This window comes from Fusarium musae, chromosome 11, assembly GCF_019915245.1.
Source record: "Fusarium musae strain F31 chromosome 11, whole genome shotgun sequence".
Classification (NCBI taxonomy): domain Eukaryota; kingdom Fungi; phylum Ascomycota; class Sordariomycetes; order Hypocreales; family Nectriaceae; genus Fusarium; species Fusarium musae.
Window position 1 is genome coordinate 1,652,852 of NC_058397.1, and position 18,660 is coordinate 1,671,511.

The 18,660-nt window shown below is 49.4% G+C and overlaps 8 protein-coding genes across 8 annotated transcripts; 6 read left to right on the plus strand and 2 right to left on the minus strand.

Annotated features, from left to right (window-relative positions):
- Positions 1–59: 59 nt before the first annotated feature.
- Positions 60–1,245, plus strand: J7337_013650 (uncharacterized protein; the record flags this gene model as incomplete). The annotated part of the gene is made up of 3 exons (XM_044831129.1): positions 60–330; positions 586–716; positions 772–1,245. The coding sequence occupies 3 exons, from the start codon at positions 60–62 to the stop codon at positions 1,243–1,245; spliced, it is 876 nt and encodes a 291-aa protein (XP_044674404.1).
- A 604-nt stretch (positions 1,246–1,849) lies between these two features.
- Positions 1,850–3,224, plus strand: J7337_013651 (uncharacterized protein; the record flags this gene model as incomplete). Its single annotated transcript, XM_044831130.1, has 3 exons — positions 1,850–1,925; positions 1,976–2,283; positions 2,337–3,224. 3 exons carry the CDS (start codon positions 1,850–1,852, stop codon positions 3,222–3,224), a joined length of 1,272 nt encoding a protein of 423 aa, XP_044674405.1.
- Positions 3,225–5,923: 2,699 nt separating this feature from the next.
- On the plus strand, positions 5,924–8,460 carry KATG2 (Catalase-peroxidase 2; the record flags this gene model as incomplete). The annotated part of the gene is made up of 5 exons (XM_044831131.1): positions 5,924–6,209; positions 6,262–6,416; positions 6,469–6,541; positions 6,590–7,157; positions 7,209–8,460. The coding sequence occupies 5 exons, from the start codon at positions 5,924–5,926 to the stop codon at positions 8,458–8,460; spliced, it is 2,334 nt and encodes a 777-aa protein (XP_044674406.1).
- Positions 8,461–8,712: 252 nt separating this feature from the next.
- Positions 8,713–9,985, plus strand: J7337_013653 (uncharacterized protein; the record flags this gene model as incomplete). The annotated part of the gene is made up of 2 exons (XM_044831132.1): positions 8,713–9,920; positions 9,952–9,985. 2 exons carry the CDS (start codon positions 8,713–8,715, stop codon positions 9,983–9,985), a joined length of 1,242 nt encoding a protein of 413 aa, XP_044674407.1.
- A 633-nt stretch (positions 9,986–10,618) lies between these two features.
- J7337_013654 (uncharacterized protein) lies at positions 10,619–12,273 on the minus strand (the record flags this gene model as incomplete). The annotated part of the gene is made up of 4 exons (XM_044831133.1): positions 10,619–11,534; positions 11,583–11,912; positions 11,963–12,036; positions 12,085–12,273. The coding sequence occupies 4 exons, from the start codon at positions 12,271–12,273 to the stop codon at positions 10,619–10,621; spliced, it is 1,509 nt and encodes a 502-aa protein (XP_044674408.1).
- A 550-nt stretch (positions 12,274–12,823) lies between these two features.
- Positions 12,824–13,442, minus strand: J7337_013655 (uncharacterized protein; the record flags this gene model as incomplete). The annotated part of the gene is made up of 2 exons (XM_044831134.1): positions 12,824–12,838; positions 12,909–13,442. The coding sequence occupies 2 exons, from the start codon at positions 13,440–13,442 to the stop codon at positions 12,824–12,826; spliced, it is 549 nt and encodes a 182-aa protein (XP_044674409.1).
- A 1,110-nt stretch (positions 13,443–14,552) lies between these two features.
- Positions 14,553–15,546, plus strand: J7337_013656 (uncharacterized protein; the record flags this gene model as incomplete). Its single annotated transcript, XM_044831135.1, has 2 exons — positions 14,553–14,776; positions 14,826–15,546. The coding sequence occupies 2 exons, from the start codon at positions 14,553–14,555 to the stop codon at positions 15,544–15,546; spliced, it is 945 nt and encodes a 314-aa protein (XP_044674410.1).
- Positions 15,547–16,683: 1,137 nt separating this feature from the next.
- Positions 16,684–18,276, plus strand: J7337_013657 (uncharacterized protein; the record flags this gene model as incomplete). Its single annotated transcript, XM_044831136.1, has 2 exons — positions 16,684–16,775; positions 16,827–18,276. 2 exons carry the CDS (start codon positions 16,684–16,686, stop codon positions 18,274–18,276), a joined length of 1,542 nt encoding a protein of 513 aa, XP_044674411.1.
- Between the last annotated feature and the right edge of the window lie 384 nt (positions 18,277–18,660).

Below are 18,660 nucleotides of genomic sequence, written 5' to 3' on the forward strand. Positions count from 1 at the left end.
TTCAAAATGCAGCAGAGTCCGATTGACACAGAAACATTACATTATAGACCAGTATCATCATGAAAGCCATTCAAATCAAGAATTTCAACGCACCCTATACCGTCTCCGATGTTGACAAGCCAAAGCCCAAACCCCATCAGCTACTCATCCAGATCAAGGCGGGCGGGTTCTGTCACACTGATTGCATGGCCCTTGAAAATGACTTTGGCTCAAAACTACCGTTCATTGGGTCACATGAACCAGCTAGTGTCATGGCGGAAGTCGGATCTGAAGCTCGAGGGTTTGCGGAGGGTGATCGAGTAGGATATCTCAACTTTGACAGCTGCTGCGGTAGGTGATTCTCTCATGCGTCGGAAATGTACTTATATGGTCAGTCAACTGTCCTGACTATGAAGCTGGGAGGCCCATATACTGCGATAATCCACTTATGAAAGGCATCACGACGGATGGGGCATGGGCGGAATACATGGCAGCGTGAGTACTTCTGTTCACATCATGCCTGCATATCATTCACCGCGTTTACGATTCTCAGCGACAGTCGATTTACTGTGAAACCCCCAGAATAAGTTGAATTTCCCAGTGCAGCCTGTATGATGTGTGCCGGCATCACCGTGTATGGAGGTATCAAGAAAGCTCAAGTTCCATCTGGTAGCTCGATTAGTATTGTGGACATTGGTGGTCTTGGCCATATCGGGACGCAGGTTGCCAAAGCAATGGTATATTGGAAGCCTTCCAGCAGTGATTGTTTGAGACTGACATGAGTACATGTAGGGATATCAAGTGGCTGCGATTGATGTGAAGCAAGATGCCCTAGACCTTGTCGCATCTTACCATCTGAAACCCGACATCTGCATTCTATCCACCGATCCAGCTGAAACTTCCCTGGAGAAGATCGCCAATGTTATAAACGGCGACTGCCCTGGCCTCGACGCCACAATAGACGCAACTGATGCTCCGGCTGCTTTTGATCTCACAGCCAAGTTGACGCGTAAGCACGGAACTATGGTTCTTCTGGGTCAGCCTGAGAAGGACATTACTTTATCTTATCGGAACGTCATCTTTCGTGATATTAAGCTAATCGGCTCTCTTATTGCGGATACCAATGAAACTGAGGAGCTCTTGGAACTAGTCGTGAAGCATAATATCCAGGTCAAGATCAAGGAATGGAAGCTTGAAGATGCTGAGAAGATGAGACAAGACTATTTGGCTGGTAGGAACAGCGGTAAGAATGTCATAGTATTCTAGCCAATCTTGTAAGATTTTTTGGTCATCTCCAAAGCTTCTGGGTAGAGTTTGACACTGTGAAACAGCCATCTTGACCTCGTCACATGTGTTCGCAGCCTAAAGTCAAACCTTGAGCCAGCAATCAGCAACACAACCCTTATCCCAACAATTCCAACTCTTCTTCAATCCGATCGCGAGGTGCCATTCAATCGAATCATCAGCCGCTAAATGTCAAAGCGCAAACGTTGAACAAACTAAGCTTCAACAGATCTCCCATCATGCCAGATAAGCTCATGATCCAAGATGCGACCCCTAAAAATCAACCCATTGGCTCCGAACACGAACACGTCGATCATTTCATACGCGCATCCCAATTAAACAACCAATCTTTTTCGTATTCACTCGTTTTTTTTTTTTTTCTCTTTACGCAAATTAGGTCGGAACCCCGCGGGCGGCGTGATGGTTCCATACGTGAGTCGATGATCACCTTATTTCACGGCCACAAAACCTTCAGACAAATTTATGGTTTAAATGACCTATTTTTCCATTTTATTTCCGAAGCCATTTAAAACTCCATCCCGCCCAAATTCCCCCTCTTCTTCGGCATCAATTAGGAAAAGTCGCTATGGCAGCAAAACTACGCTCAAAACGATGTCAGGAACAAACCTCCGTAAAGCAACGGCTTATCGATAACCAACTCGGTAACCCCATCCCACTCGGCGATTCGTTTCCACAATACTGACTTTCCTAGGCATATGCCTCGGTATTCTAACCCCTCTGCTCATTGCGCAATGCAACAGTTTTACACGTCCCCTCACCGCCAAGCTCACGTCGCTCTCGTACCGAGACGTGTTCACAGGGGAGTACGGCGTCGGGTTCGATGATAATTACCTCGTGGCCGTTCTGATCGTGGTGTTGACGGGTCTGCGGGATGCTACGATGCGCTTCGTTCTGGACCCAGTGGCGGCCGCCTGGGGACTGGGGAGGGCTAGATCCATGCGGCTCAAGGAACAGGCTTGGATGGTCGTTTACTATTCCACTTGCTGGTCCGTTGGCATGGTATGATTGACGTCCCCGCCAATTAGATGGGACTTATTAGCTAATGTCGGCAGTGCATCTATGCGTCTTCGTCGTATTGGTTGGATCTTCAGGCTATGTGGACGAATTGGCCGAATCGCGAAATATCCGGCCTCATGAAGATTTACATGCTGGCACAATTGGCTTTCTGGCTTCAACAGATGATTGTCATCAATATGGAGAAACGCCGCAAGGACCATTGGCAGATGCTCTCTCACCACGTCGTCACAATTGCTCTAGTGTTTTGCTCGTATCGATATGGCCTCACCCGCGTCGGCAACGTTGTCCTGATCCTCATGGACTTTAACGACTTAATTTTCTCGATCGCGAAGTGCCTAAAGTACATCAAGCTACAGTCTTTGTGCGATTTCATGTTCGGCGCATTCGTTGTCAGCTGGGTGCTGTGCCGCCATGTTGCGTTCCCGATGGTATGCTGGTCTGTTTATGCGCATAGTCTAGCCATCGCCGGGCCGAAATGCTTCGTTGGCTCAGGAAAGAACATCATTGGTCCTTCAGAGGTTCCGGCACACGGCTATTTCTATCTGTTTGAACCATTGATCTACACCAATGGGAGAGTATGCTACGACTACACTATCAAGACACTATTCGTGAGCGGACTTTTGTTTCTGGAGGCACTCATGCTTGTATGGTTCGGCATGATCGTCAAATTGGTCATTCGAGTTCTTCGTGGTGGAAATGCAGAAGATACGCGCAGCGATAATGAAGAAGAAGAGGAGGAGGAGGAGCAGGAACTGCCGATCAAGGTTGAGGTTGATGCCGAGAAACTCCAATTTCCGAAGATATATCCCTCCGGAGGGAGATGCACATCTTCCGTTTTTCAGTCACCGAGGGTAACGAGTATTTCCAAGGATAGAAAGGGCTGTTTGGATAGAATCGGGTGCGAACAGAGGATATCACGATAAGCGACATCTTGATTGGGATAGATCAGGAACTAAGAGAAGGATATACCCTGGAACTACGTTAGATGCGGGACATGACGTACATACTAGCTAATGTTTAATACTAATAATGATGGAAACTTTAATCAACGACATACGATGAATTGGCTATATTGCAATGATGTTAAGATGCTGCCGACGATGCCGAAGAGGAGAATAACTGTCGGACCGAAGATATGTCGACTTCTCAAATACCGCAACATCATGCCGAAATGCAACGATCGCTATCCCGCGACTATCCCCCAATTGAGAGTATTCGGAGCATGTCCCCTCACAGCATCTAAACTCTACGGTTTAGGGTAAGGCTCCAACGCGTCCGTCATACGAGTGCAACGCGTCCTGGCTCCATGTCAAGCTGTATACTTACCGCTACCCGTACTCAAACCGAAACCATCGTAAGACGAGCGGATCGCAGCAGAGACCATTGACGAAGAACTGTTAAACTTTGAAGACATTCAGAACGCTTCCAATGACCGGAAAAAGTTTAGCGCTCAGCGATTCCAAGGTCAACGCCAACAGGTGGCGAAGCGAGCGCTATAACCCCTGCCCTCGCGTGATGATGTTTCTCCCCCCGCACGATTTTCCTCTGCCCTGTCCTGTTCTGTTTAGCTTAGCTTACCTCGACTGCCTAATTTGCTCCGCATGATTCCAAATCAATTTTCTGGACCTGCACGATTACGGTATGTCCATTCACGGCACTGCTCAAAAGGATATCCATGGAAAGTTTACTGCTGCAACAGCAAAGATCCTATGAAATGGCAGGCAATAGTAATGCAGGTACCCAAATGCGCGCAAAGCTAATAATAGAGTTTCTGCTAAGGTCGGTTAAGAAATCGCACGAATTGACTCACCGTTTTGTGGCTGGGGTCGTGATTATGTGTCTATGCAGGGTCGCGGCTCTGTTGACAAAAAGTTGCATCCGCTGCAGCTGCGCCATGTCGATGCAGAAAGGAAGAGGAACTTGCGTCTTTGCAGCTTCTTCTTCGAGAGGGGAAAACCGTTGAATCCTACTGATAGAGCGTCGATAAAGGCCTGGGATCAGGGATGGGGCACGGCAGGGCGAAATTGCCACTGCGTAGCGAGGACCAATGGGCTCGCAAAGCGGGATGTGACATTCTAGATAGAGTTGCCGCTGCATGAAACCCCAAGAATTCATTGTGATATTGGATGGGATGGTTTCGAGGATCGATCACAAGAGAATTGCTACGCTGGGATCAGGCCATTTGACCTGCGGGATTTGTGAAGCCAAGATGTCGCCTGCAGAAGATTGCTATTATTAGCAAAAGATGTCTTGGGAGACGGGATGGGTATGCAGAATGTAATTGCTTTGTTGGTGATGACTTGTTGAGAATTGTATGGCCCAAAGGTTCGGGTACATGGATCGACCGGACCCAGAATGCGACCGCAGTTTGTGACTGCGTATGCTTATTTTTGTAGTCTGTTGTGATGATAAATGAGCCAAGCAACAAGCTGTACGAATCAAAACGCGAATAGGTTACTGCTGACGACTGAGCAATTGGCAGGGATGAGATTGAGCTTATTGTCAGCAAAGCCCGAGCCCTGCGGTCAGATAATTTGTAGACAAGATACACCAAAAAGTCATCTGCATTCGCAAAATACGGGGTTGTACAGCAGACGAGGCCAGATCAATTTGTCTCGGGTTACTACGTACTGCACTGTAATCGGGAACTTGGGAAGAGCCCGACGTGACACTGCACCCGAAGATTGCATGTTTGGTCCTCTGAGGGGTGAGGAGCTTTACTCCGGCCCGCGCTCACGGCATTGATCGTCTACCTAGCTAATCTGTTTGACAATATTCCGATTGGTTGCGGTACGGCAGGGTGAGCAAGAGTGGGTAGTCGGATCATATGTGGGATAGTCACAGCTTGGCAGGGCGATTAGAAGAATGGCTCTGCCCAATCTATCTCCAACAGAGACAGGCTTGATCAGTCAGCTTGTACTGAGAATTGTTAAGAAAACAACATGCATAAGGTCGATTCCTCAAGGGTAAATGATAAACTCTAAACCATGTGTTTCACTGGTGTTCTCCAAAAGTTTATATTAAGCTACCACCTTCTCAGTATGGCCCAAGTCTCACGTAAACCAATAGCAGTCCTGTGATTTACCATCCCTGTCGGCAGTTGGTGCGTGTGATTCAATTGGCATTGCCGCTTATCAGGGATCTTTTTCTTCTCTCGCCCTAGCACCCAGATTTTCTCCGTCTCCACATGAGCAATGAATCCACGGACGAGACATCTGATTCCAGTATCGTCACCGCCTATCACTATCTGGGAAACAAGCAGGAGGGGTCAGTGACGTTGGTGTGGATTGCACTGCTTAGAAGAGGCAAGAAAAGGCTGGGTTTATCCTTGTGATACCGCAGCCAGGCCAAGGTCTCTCTGATCCATGCACCAATGGCTAGACTAAGATGCACTGTAACTGAGCCTCGATTGCTAATCCGAGCGTCTGACCTGCTGCATAAGGTCCTATACCACTGACACTGCCGACTTGGCGCTGTCCCAGCCCCTGCAGATCGTCACTGTAACCTTCTTTTTCTTGCCTCTTCACTCTGGGTACAAAACTAAACATAAATCCGCCCGTTTTTCTAGTCTGTTCGTCTGTCAGTCTCACAACCTCACAGTCACAGCACATACTCCCCAGCCATGCACGTACAATCACTCCTGCTGGCTTCTGGCCTCGTGCCTCTGGCCGCTAGCCAGGGCTGCCCTTTTGCCAAGCGCGCCACGGACACTAACCTCGTCCCGCCGCGAGAAATCCCCGAGGACTTTGGCATCTGCCGCGTCGCTAGCAATCAGGCTGGTGGCGGTACTCGATCCAGGGACTTTTGGCCTTGTGCTCTGCGATTGGATGTCTTGAGGCAGTTTTCACCCCAGTATAACCCATTGGGTGCTGATTTCGACTACACCGAGGCTTTCAAGTCTCTGGACTGTGGGTTCCACTGATTCTGGGATTGACGACTGTTTACTGATTTATTTTGCAGTTGCTGCTCTGAAGAAGGACCTCAACGCGCTTCTCACGGATTCTCAAGATTGGTGGCCTGCTGACCATGGAAACTATGGTGGTCTCTTCATTCGTATGTCATGGCACAGCGCTGGTACATACCGCGCAATGGACGGCCGAGGTGGCGCCGGAATGGTGAGTAATGACCTCAGTATCCTATTCTCGAGTGTTTTGCTAACGGACACAGGGTCAACAAAGATTCGCACCTCTCGACAGCTGGCCCGACAACCAGAACTTGGACAAAGCCCGTCGTCTGCTCTGTACGTTACACAGCCGTCACACAAACCGCAAGATCTAACAAATCGTAGGGCCCATCAAGCAAAAGTATGGCAGCAAGATCTCATGGGCTGACTTGATCGTTCTCGCCGGCAACGTCGCCCTCGAGCACAGCGGCTTCGAGACCCTCGGTTTCGCCGGTGGTCGCGCTGACACCTGGGAGGCCGATGAGTCCATCTACTGGGGTGCCGAGTCCACCTTTGTCCCCAAGGGTAACGACGTTCGCTACAACGGTAGCACAGACATTTACGAGCGTGCCGACAAGCTCGAGAAGCCCCTTGGTGCAACGCACTTTGGTCTCATCTACGTCAACCCTGAGGGTCCTGATGGAAGCTCTGACCCCAAGGCTTCTGCTCTTGATATCCGTACTGCTTTCGGTCGTATGGGTATGGACGATGAGGAGACTGCTGCTCTCATTATTGGTGGTCACACCCTGGGCAAGACTCACGGTGCTGTTCCTGCTAAGAACATTGGCCCTGAGCCCATGGCTGCTGACCTTGGAGAGATGGGTCTTGGATGGCACAACAGCGTCAACGAGGGTAACGGTCCTGACCAGATGACCAGCGGTCTCGAGGTTATCTGGTCCACCACTCCCACCAAGTACGTCCCCTCTCTGCGCATCTGAGTCTCACCCGTACTAACAAATCATAGGTGGAGCAACCACTTCCTCAAGTCTCTTCTCGGCAACAACTGGACCCTCGTCGAGAGCCCCGCTGGCCACAAGCAATGGGAGGCTCTCAACGGCAAGCTTGAGTACCCCGACCCCTTCGTCAAGGGCAAGTTCCGCCGCCCCACCATGCTCACTAGCGATCTCGCCCTCATCAACGACCCCTCATACCTCAAGATCTGCAAGCGCTGGCACGACAACCCCAAGGAGCTGAACGCTGCTTTCGCTCGTGCATGGTACAAGCTCCTCCACCGTGATCTCGGCCCTGTTTCTCGCTACCTTGGTCCCGAGGTCGCTAAGGAGAAGTTCATCTGGCAGGATCCTCTCCCTGAGCGAAAGGGTGACATCATTGGCGAGGCTGAGATCTCTAGCCTCAAGTCCACTATCCTTTCTACTGATGGTCTTGATGTTTCTAAGCTTGTTTCTACTGCTTGGAACTCTGCTTCTACTTTCCGTGGAACTGACAAGCGTGGTGGTGCCAACGGTGCTCGTATTGCTCTTGAGCCTCAGGTCAACTGGGCCAGCAACAACCCCAAGCAGCTCAAGCAGGTTCTCTCTGCACTGAAGAAGATCCAGAAGGACTTTAACGCCAAATCCGGCTCCAAGAAGGTCTCTCTCGCTGATCTGATTGTCCTCGGTGGTGTTGCTGCTATCGAGAAGGCTGCCCAGGCTGCTGGCTTCAAGGACGTCGAGGTTCCTTTCACCCCTGGCCGTGTTGATGCTACCCAGAACCAGACCGATCTCGTTCAGTTCGGTTACCTTGAGCCCCTTGCTGATGGTTTCCGTAACTATGGACATGGTACGGCCCGTGCTCGCACTGAGGAGATCCTCGTTGACCGCGCTGCTCTTCTTACCCTTACTCCTCCCGAGATGACCGTCCTCGTCGGTGGTCTCCGTGCCTTGAACGCCAACTACGACGGTTCTTCCAACGGTATTCTCACTGAGAAGAAGGGCCAGCTGACCAACGACTTCTTCGTCAACCTTCTCTCTCCCGCCTACTCATGGGCCAAGAAGGATGACCGTGGTGAGCTCTGGACCGGCACTGACCGCTCCACCAAGTCCGTCAAGTGGACTGCTACCCGCGCTGATCTTGTCTTCGGATCTCACGCTGAGCTGCGTGCTATTTCTGAGGTCTACGGTAGCGCTGATGCGAAAGAGAAGTTTGTGAAGGATTTCATTTCTGCATGGACCAAGGTCATGAACCTGGACCGCTTTGATGTCAAGGCTGAGAAGTAGTGTTTTCTCAGTCAGCTTTGACACTTTTTCTCGATTTACATATTTCTTCATTATATAGTATATTCATTGAACTGTTCAAACTGCTCCAACGTGTAACATTGTAAACACCAGAACTCCCTATTTCCCGATGCGACCTTAATCTTGTACATATGCTTACTGGCACGTGACAATGTTATCTCATCCCAATCTCATCAGCAACCCCGCATCACTGGGTAATCTGCTGATTTCACTTCCAACACTACGGCATGCAGAATGGGGCAACTGCAGGACCTCCCGGATGAGATACTCGCTGATATCTTTATCCTGATTAGCGATTCAGATCGCCTCGCACTTTTCCAAGTCATATATGTCGATAAGAGACTTTATAGAATCGCCTCACCACTTCTCGTCCGCCATTGGCCGTTTTATCCCGAGATCGTACACAAACAAGCACCTGCTCACTTTGCGCTGCATCTCGTTCGAAACCCCCACCTCCAAAGCAATGTCAAATCAATCGTCTTCGATGAACTGATTCGTATCGAAGAAGATGACCCATTGGTTGGTGCTGACGGGCTTGATGAACTTGCCGTAGCAGCTCGTCAACGGTTTCCAGAGCTTGCCAAGGACCCTGGCTGGTGCGAAGGACTAGTCGGTGCAAAGATAGACCCGGTAGCAGCACTTCTCTTAGTTCTATGTACCAGAATCGAGAGCCTCGACGTTACGATTCCGTACTATCAAGAGTCAGGACTGCTGGTGTTAAACCTTGTGTCATTGGCTCTTCGGCATAATGGCCCCCAAGGGCCATTGGAGAACCTTAAACTCGCTGTGGTCAGATGGTACGACGAAGATGACCCCGGAAACATTCAATGTGCGGCACCCTTTTTCTATTTTCCGAATATCAAAACTCTTGCCCTCTCAGGGTTATCTGACGAGATACCGATCAAAAACATCTCCGATGAGAAGGACAGAAATGAATATACCCGGCTGGGCTTAGATCCTGATATCTACGAGACACGGTTTCCTGCTGGGACTTCGCCTGTTGAGGAGTTGTTCTTGGAGGCCGCTTGCCTCACGAACCAAGGACTACTCACTGTTGTTAGCACCTGCAAACGACTGAAGAAGCTCGTTTTCACTTGGAGAAACCCCTCTAGAATGAACGAGGATGGACATAACAGCCTCACTCTCACTCGACAAGCGTTGCTCCTCCATGCAGCATCTTTGGAGGAGCTCGCGTTCGATCTTATTACGCACAGCTTCAGGAAAAACCCGGCTTTATTAGAAAACGCGTCTCAGGCGCGTTTTGAATGCTTCAAAGAGTGCTTTAAACAAATGATCAAGCTGAAGCGCCTCACCGTGGATATTCATGTACTTAACTATCGTGATGTTTCACGAAACGAGGAAATGGTGGATTGCTTACCGAGATCACTTGAGCATCTTGGTCTCCAATGCAACCTCGCGAATTATCAGCTACAGCTTCTGCAGTATGTCGAAACACTGTGTTCGTTGCTGAAGGCTTGTGGCCCTGGTACCCGCCTTTGTGCGCTGAAAACTCTGGAGATATGGTTGTTTGTGTTTGGCTGCATAGATGAAGATGTATATGAACCAGTCAACGAGCTAGCGCGGGAAAAAGGCATCAAATTCACATTTACTCACGGATCTCATGAAGGGGGTAGTGCGTGGGAGAGAATGGGTTTGATGCCTAAGCCTTATCCCCCTCTTGCCGACCCTCCAACGGGGCCTCAGTGGCCATGATGGTGCTGACAAAATTTTATTGACGAAAGTTTGGATTCAGAGAGTTATATACATGAGTATATATATGAACATCCATCACAAGCATGATAAAAGACACTGACCCGAGTGCAGTTGCTCTCGGCTAAAACCCTGCAACTGAGCTTTCACCACGCACCCAATATCTAGCATGTTGCGGATTTACGAGACATTACTATCTTAAACTCATGTTTCAGCAAAGTATAACAGGTTGTGAGCATTTTCCGACCTGACTGGTGACGCTACATGGCAATCACCAGGATGTCAACATCCCTCATGGTATCCCTTGCAAAGAAAGATCTGTGTAACAGCTGGGCTTCCATCGAGCCTATTTGTTCTGTTTCTTAGACAGCTCATAAGAGACGTAGCCGGAAGGCGTTGGATTCAGATAGATCGGTGTAAAGGGCAACATCTACTCCTTATCCTTCATATGGAAATTCTCCTGCTCCAGAGCCTGCTCATCATCCGCTGCAAACTTGCTTCTATGCCTCAATCTTGATCCATACCTCAAGAATAAGAATGGCGTGAACGCAAACAAACTCGCCATCGCTGCCAAGATGCTCGTTGCAACATTGCTGCCCAGCCCCGTATACATCTGATGTGTGAAAAGCGGAAATACGGCAGCAGTCAGCGTACGGGTCAAGCTAATAGCACTGACAGCACTAGCAGCATATTCACCATAACTATCAGTAGCATATCCGAACAACACATAACTAAAATCATTGGCACTGAATCCGATCATCACCAGGCCAATCATGCTGACAGGCCAAGGAACGTCCGTTACCCGTGGTGGAATGGTCCAGGCGAAGAGCCACAAACCGATAGCAAGAGATGGTGCGGCGATTACGAACGACGTGATCTTGCTCTCTGGAAGGATTCTTCGGTGGGTTCTGCGGTATTTCTTGTATATATGTGCGTCGTAGATTCGGGGTAGGATGTTGATCACCTCGCCGATCGCAATGGCGAGGAATGCGAGACTGGAGCTGTTCTGCGAAAATTTAAAAGGCGGCGCGGTGTAGACGATGGTTAATGATTCCGTCAAGCCGTAGATGAGACCGAATGCAATGGCGCAAAGTACGGCGCAGAAGAAAACCAGAGGATCAGTGACAAGGAACTGCAAGGGTCGGAAGAGAGCATTCTGCGCAAAGGTGGCCAGTGTAAACTTTTCTCCCTCTTCATTGCTAGACTTGGCGTCTTCAATGCCGGTTTCTTCACGTATGTCTTTGAAAATCTTGTCGAGTAATTGGTTTGCGTTGGACTCCTTCGTGAAGATGCATGCAACAGCCGTGGCACCCATGACGATTGTAGAGATGTAGTATACCCAGCGCCTAATTCAATGTCAGACCAGAAAGCATCTCGATGACTTCTAGACTTACCAGCCTATACTTGAAGTGATGTATGCCGAGTAAATAGGACCCAGAGCCAGGCCCAGCATACCAAGGATGGTATACACATAGACGACCCAGATCCTATGCTCAGCATTGTACATGTCATCAAAGTTGCCAAAGGCGACGGTTGCGGGGATTGCCGCAGCCACGCCTTGGAAGAAACGGCCGAAATAAACGCCGATTATCGACGGCACCGCGGCCACTATCACTGATGATACGCAGAATAAGGTTGCTGCAAGAATATATATGGTTCGTCGTCCGAATACCTCTGAGATGGGTGAGCAGAAGATGCTACCTATGGTTTGACCTAGCAGGTATCTGTTCTAAAATTAGCAAAAGTATTAACACCCTGGCCAGACCAAGCTTACATGGTGACAAAGACGAAATAGGCCATCGTTCTGCTGACACCATACTCCTCTCGTGCTGCATCTGCAGTAGCCGTCTGGAACATTGTTAGCAGAGATATATCCGTAGGAGTGAGCAAACTAACCCCAGAGGAGCTGATTGCCGTCATGTACATCTCCAACCAGCATATCAGAGCGACGGTATATGCCTTCGTTCCAGATTTCCAATTCCGGGGGTGCTGGTCAGCATCTTCATCCCAGCAGATGCGTTTGTCATTGTCGACATGGACCCCTTTGCCTTGCACAGCATCTTCAATCGAGCACTTGTTTGCCATTGTGCTCTCCGGAGATATCTGCGTAGATGACTGAGAACTAGTCCTAAATTGATTAGTCTGGCACGGTGTCTGCGGCAAAAGAGTTGCTGTCAATAACCTCTGTGCTCTCAAAAGTCCTAAGCATGTATCTTGAGAAAGGTCGCAGGTAAGAAGACCAAAGGGATAGCCTAGATAGGGGGAACATCAGAACCATTACATCGGGTCCCCAGACGATCGATCTAGCGGGCCGCAGCCGGATTAGTGATCGATCGGCTATGTAGGCATCATCTCTGTCTACCCGTCCCTCAACGTCTACATCCAATCATGAACCGTGGATGACGTTGAAGACTTTTGATCCTTCAGAAATATCCCGATTGCTTAGCATCCTCCTTTTGAAGGCGGGTAGAAACAGACGAGGCCTTTTGCAGATTGACTTTCGCGCGTGTAAGTTGGAGCTCAACATTGAGAAGATCAATGACGCCGTCAAATATCAGCGTCACCACTTATCCCTTCCGAGACCCTTTGTGTAACCACAGAAACCTTGTAACAGGATGCATACCTAACATTTCTCTCATTTTTCGTTAAACTAACTTGTATTGAATAGGCTTAAAGCTACCACCATTAGACTTGCCAGCTGAACACGCAGTGATCGCAACAATAAGGTCCATCTCCGCGACAAAGTCGATGTGATCACCAGCCTTACTGATGGGCGGCTCCACCGTGAACTTGCCCGTCTTCCCGTCCACAGGCACATTCATAAAGCAGTTAAACGCGCAAGGAATGCGATCTGGCGCGATACCATGTTTGCCTAGCGCAAGGGAGAGGTTGCCGAAACAGCCGTGGTGCGGCTCCTTGTCGCCGTATATGATGCGGAACGTATCTTTTGAACACGGCGTAAGCAGAAAGTCGTGACGTCCGCAAGTGTCGTCGACGATTTTGAGCATGATGCTGCTGCGGTTTGAGTAAAGCAGGTGGTTGGTAGTTAGGTATATGGTGTCTGCGTAGTCAAATGTGCGTCCATTGGATATGACCTCGTCTGTGTCGTGTCGGCTAAATGCCACGAGGTCGGAGACTTGGCCGCCTTTTGGATCGATTACTGTTAGGCGTTGGCCCTTGTTGACGAAGAAAGAGGTTCCTGTGCGCGGCGCGAGTTCGATGATGCCATCGGGTAATTGTCTAGTATCCTCCATTCCGGCAGTTCGGCAGGGGCTGTGATCCGTCGAGTAAATATGAAGGTCAATTAAACGGTAAATATGTAGGTTATTCTGGACACGGGATGGTTGTTGTGCTACGAGATATTCCATGACTTTGTAGTGTTCAGCATCTCAAGAGTCGGCACATTACCGTAACATTTCGTAATATTCATCACGGATAGTTTTGCTCTACTGCAAGCCTCACATCACTAGACGTAAGAACTATGCCTAATTAACCCTTCATCTTATACAACGGCTCAACGACTTTCCCTTCATTCAGGAAAATCATTCACAGGATCTTGATGAATCAGCTGAGTCGCCTAATTCATAGCAGCTGATATGATATGCACACTAGCTGTGACGAATATTACGAGACCCTAGGTAATGGTGATCAGATGGTGACAGCAGCATTCCGTTGTCGATGATGCCACCATCAGGGCCATGACCTCAGCGGCTCATGCTTTCGATTCCGGGAGGATCCACCTTTCCCCGGACTCGATCTGTCATCCCTGTGCGCTAGCATCCAGCGCTGAACAATCTGGGGGCGCCCGTAGGAGACGCCTCCGCCACTTTACAAGAAAGACTACAGTGAAATAGCCTATAGCCTGATCAGATGGCAATCTGGAAGCTTATCTCGGATAATTTGTGAGTTGATAGATCTGGCAACTGATGCTTGCGATGGGCACTTTACCTCGAAGCGGCCTGCAGCCTGTGTAGCCCTCGGAGGAAAGGTTCCGGCCTGGATCTGTGTATGCATCATCGCTTGGTGCATACATCATGTTTATTTCATTAGTCCTACTCGTAACTACACAATGTCAGCAATAACCATGACGCTATCAGGGGTTTCGTGTCACGGATCTTTCCCTGAAGCCTGACAGTCCGATCGAAGACCAGCGCTGATCCTAGCATTTCAGTCAAATCACGTCAGTGATATCTGGCTTATACCCTGTCGTGTTGGTACGATGCATGCTTTCAGATTGCCACTGTGTTATTACATATAAGTTCAGCCTACTTCCACTTAAAATTGATGCTGAACTAATTTGTGAGCGTTGTCCTGAGATACCTCTATGACGTACTATTTTCACATATTCTCAATTTCTCCTCATCATGCAACTTGCGATCAATGCCATCATATTATTCATTGCCGTCACGATAGTGGCCAGAATAGTACAATCTCGAAAGGCCTCTATCAATCACTTCATAAAGAAGTTGAGACTTCTCACGAATGGCTCCAAGCTCAGGACATCCGCGCCGAAACAGGAAGAGGCTGCACTACACACCGATGGCGTTAATGAAACCCGATCATGTTCACTGGCGGAACTGTTGACGAGGTTCGCGACTTAACATTTACTTGTACATGCAAGACTGACCTGCCATTAGAAAAGAAGTTGAGACTCAGTTCGACAAGGATACTTGGCAAGGCCTTGCATACCAAGATTTCAAAGGCACAATATTGGCAAAAGGGAGTGGCATGAAGACCTTTCCTTGTGTATACGCCACTATGGGCTACCGGTCAGACGATCATCGCTACGTGTTCCTCGAGTCAGACAATCCATCCGAACCCCGTAATGTCCGCAAGGTAGCTTTAGCTTTAACCGAGTATCTGCGCATGTCAACATCTCTGGGCCCCAATACATCCCTCGTCATCATCGGCGCCCCCTCCGAGAAGCAGCGTACCGTGGAGGAGCATAACCGCACGTTCTGGGACATGCTTCGAGGCCTTCGTATCTGCGATCCAAGACCTTGGCCAGAGGACATCCCACAAGATACAGAAGATGCTAAGTGGACGTTTTGCTTCAATGGTGAGCCGGTCTTCCCTGTCATGTTAACGCCAGCACACCAGAAGCGGTGGAGCAGACATATGAGTGTGCCAGTGATCGCACTGCAGCCGAAGTGGGTTCTGGATAATCTGCTGGGAACTCCTGAGAAGCGAAAGGCTGCACAAAGCAAAGTTCGGAACCTGCTGCAGAAGTACGACACGATAGGTGTAAGCCCAGATTTGACTGCTTACGGTGCAGTTGGAACTAGTGAGGCCCGCCAGCTGTGCCTGCAGGACAAGAACGAATCGGTCCAATGCCCATATCGCAACTTTGATAGCTAAGATCATAGATTTATAGATCCTAATAGAGTTGATCTTATTTCATACCATAAAACGATTATCAAAAGGCTTCCATCATGAAATAGAACCATGACAAGCTGAAGGAGTAGCCCGGTGATGCTGTTCGTGCGTAGACATACCCTTGCAACCCGGTATGCGACTACGGTTAAAATGGCCAAGCATGCGAGTCGAAAAATCTAAAGGTTACACGGTCCTGGGCTGCAAATATTTGCATGTCGTTCAAGCTTCCCAGAGGTTCTTTGTCACTTTTGTAAGCAGACCTTGTAACACCCGCGGGTCTGACCTGAACAAGCGAATGTGTGCATGGGCATGATCATTGACAGTACATGCTGCCATGGGAAACACTCGGACTGGACAATGAAATTGAACACCAATTCTTGATCTTTGAGTGAACAAAGCTTATTCCCGCTAGTGACCGGAGCCGGCCTCGCGGGTCTGCGAGTGCGGCCGCCGGAATGTCAAGTTGCGACCCTGCACCCAGCAAAGTCACCGTCAACCTCAACATGACGTTTGCTTACTTGCAGACAAGAAGAATATGACTTGTAATCAGACGCGTGTGGATGTTCGTACTTGAGCTTTATTATGATCTGACCGGACTGTCCATTGCAGATATCCTAGCAACAAGGATGATGACGAAGCAAGAGTCCACCAATCAGCTCTGGTAATACGACATGTTGAGATGAACTGATCGAACAGGCCCCTGAAACACTCTAGGCAACTCTGTCCGAGAGCGAACGATGCGTAGCCTCGTAGGGTAAAGCGACACCGTCAGCCTCAATCCAAGGCGCCAGTTTATGCCGAAACGCGACTGGATTTTGTGCCCGCGGACGCCCGACGGATTGAATCAGCCCAATCACGACCGCGCTAGCGTCACCGTCACGAACAAGGGCCACGACGACCAACGGAACAGGACTAGCTGATTGGCTAAACAACCCTGTAACTTCACCATGAAGCCAACCGAGCGTGTCACCATCTGGCAGCGAGAGACTATTCTATTTTAATAAACTATTTATGAATCTGCTGTGTCCATGCTTCTGGAGCTTTATAGTTAAAGAGCTTAATTCGCTGATCCATAAAAACTTTAATCTTCTCCCATCTTCCGAGTGTTACATATGCACCATGTCGCCAAATATGATCGACCGCCTTCGTAGCAAGAAGAGCGCCAGGAGTCTGAATGACAAGGACAAGGTCCTGAGGAAACTCAGCCCTGTGTGAGTGCTACTCTGTCCCACAGTCTCAAAGGTAGACCTAACGTCTTGCAGTGAACACCTCCAAGCCGCTCATTATTCACTAGGAGCAATCATTGGCTGTGCTATATCATGTCGTTATCGAATTCCGGAAGCATTACTCACTTCGGGTGCTGCATCGCTCCAGAAACTCGTCGAAAATGCCTTCGCCCGTGCTATTCTCCAGCATCCGCTATTCACAGTTGGACGAATCAACGCGGACTCTAAGAAGCAACATTGGGTGCGCCTCGATCAGATTGACTTGAATAACCACATAGAATGGCGGACGGTCTCTGATTTAGAAGCGTACGAATCAGTTCTCCATGCCACCCTGGAATGGCAGGTTAATGAGCCCTATACGAATCTCGAGACCCAACCTGGTTGGAGAGTAACTATACTCAGACCAGTCGAGTCCAACTTTTTAGATATCGTCTTTGCTTGGGAACATACCGCTGCAGATGGAAAAAGCGGAAAGTTCTTCCAAGACAGTCTCTTCACTTGTCTCAACACACCAGACGACAGCGTGATTCTCAAAGACCGCGTCTTCGAGGTGCCGAACACCGAACTCACGCCTCCCTTGCATCACTTGATCAAGCTACCCGTCTCTCTTCATTTCATCGTGGGTGAATTCGGGAGGGATATTATCGCTTCGATGAAAGCGAAAGAACTCCCTCACATGGCGACATGGGCACCAATAGCGACAGAACCTTCGACAACGAGGATGGTGGTGACGAAAGTTGCGAAAAAGGCGCTAAAGCCTGTACTCGACGCGTGTCGCCAGCACGGCACGACCTTTACGGGGCTCATGCACGCGCTCATTGCAGTTTCAATGGCGACGAGACTGGCGGAGATCAAGGCTTCTGCGTTCTTATGCGGTACGCCTGTCTGTCTACGACAGTTTCAGAAGCCGGGCCATCCGAGCATCGACATGAACAAGACGGCGATCAACAGCGTGGCATACTGGCCATTTACATTCGATGAGGAGCTCGTAGCCAACGTTCGAGAACAAATCAACGAAGCCCAGACCAAGCCAAACATGAGTGCAAACCTAGAAGCGACGGTCTGGTCATGTGCGAAGGCGATACGAGAAGGCATATCCGCCAAGCTGGACTTGGGCACTAAGAACGATCACGTCGGACTAGCCAAGTTTGTAAAAGACTGGCAATCGTTCGTCAAGGACCATGGCAAAACGCGATCGTATTCATGGGAGATCAGCAATATTGGCGTTATACATGGAAAAGCTGAGGGTGATAAGTGGGCTATCGAGAGTGCGACATTCACGCAGACTGCACCGACGTTTGGGTCGGCCTTGACGTTCAGTGTCATCTCAACTCAGGGCGGGGATTTGGTGGTAACGAATACGTGGCAGGTTGGGGTTGTTGAGGAGGATTTTGCTGTTGGTGTGAGCTCTGATGTGGAGGGTTGGTTGAATGAGTTGGGGAGGACTGGGAGTATCAACTTTGGAGCAGTCGGGGTGGCGAGCTAGGTGAAGGAGTTGGCCAAGGCTTTCGGTGAAACCGGTTGTGTTGATCGAGGATACCACTGTAGCGAAAGACTTTTTTTTAGATATATACCTCTTGCTTCTTTTGACCGTTATCCAACATGATGACTGACCAGCGACCAAGTCATCAGAGATATGCTAGCTAAGCGAACGGCTCCCCCTCCCCAGGCTCATCAATACCAAGCGAAATCTTCCCAACAGTGGTACTACTCTCCACCCTCCTATGCGCCTCCTTTAACCCTTCAAGCGTCAACCTAAGACGCGTCCTAGCTGTAGAGAACAGTGTACCGTTCTCCATCAGGTGTGAGATAGTTCCCAGCATCTCATGGTAATCTTCAACGCCTGCGTCATGATATGCAGCAGAACCCA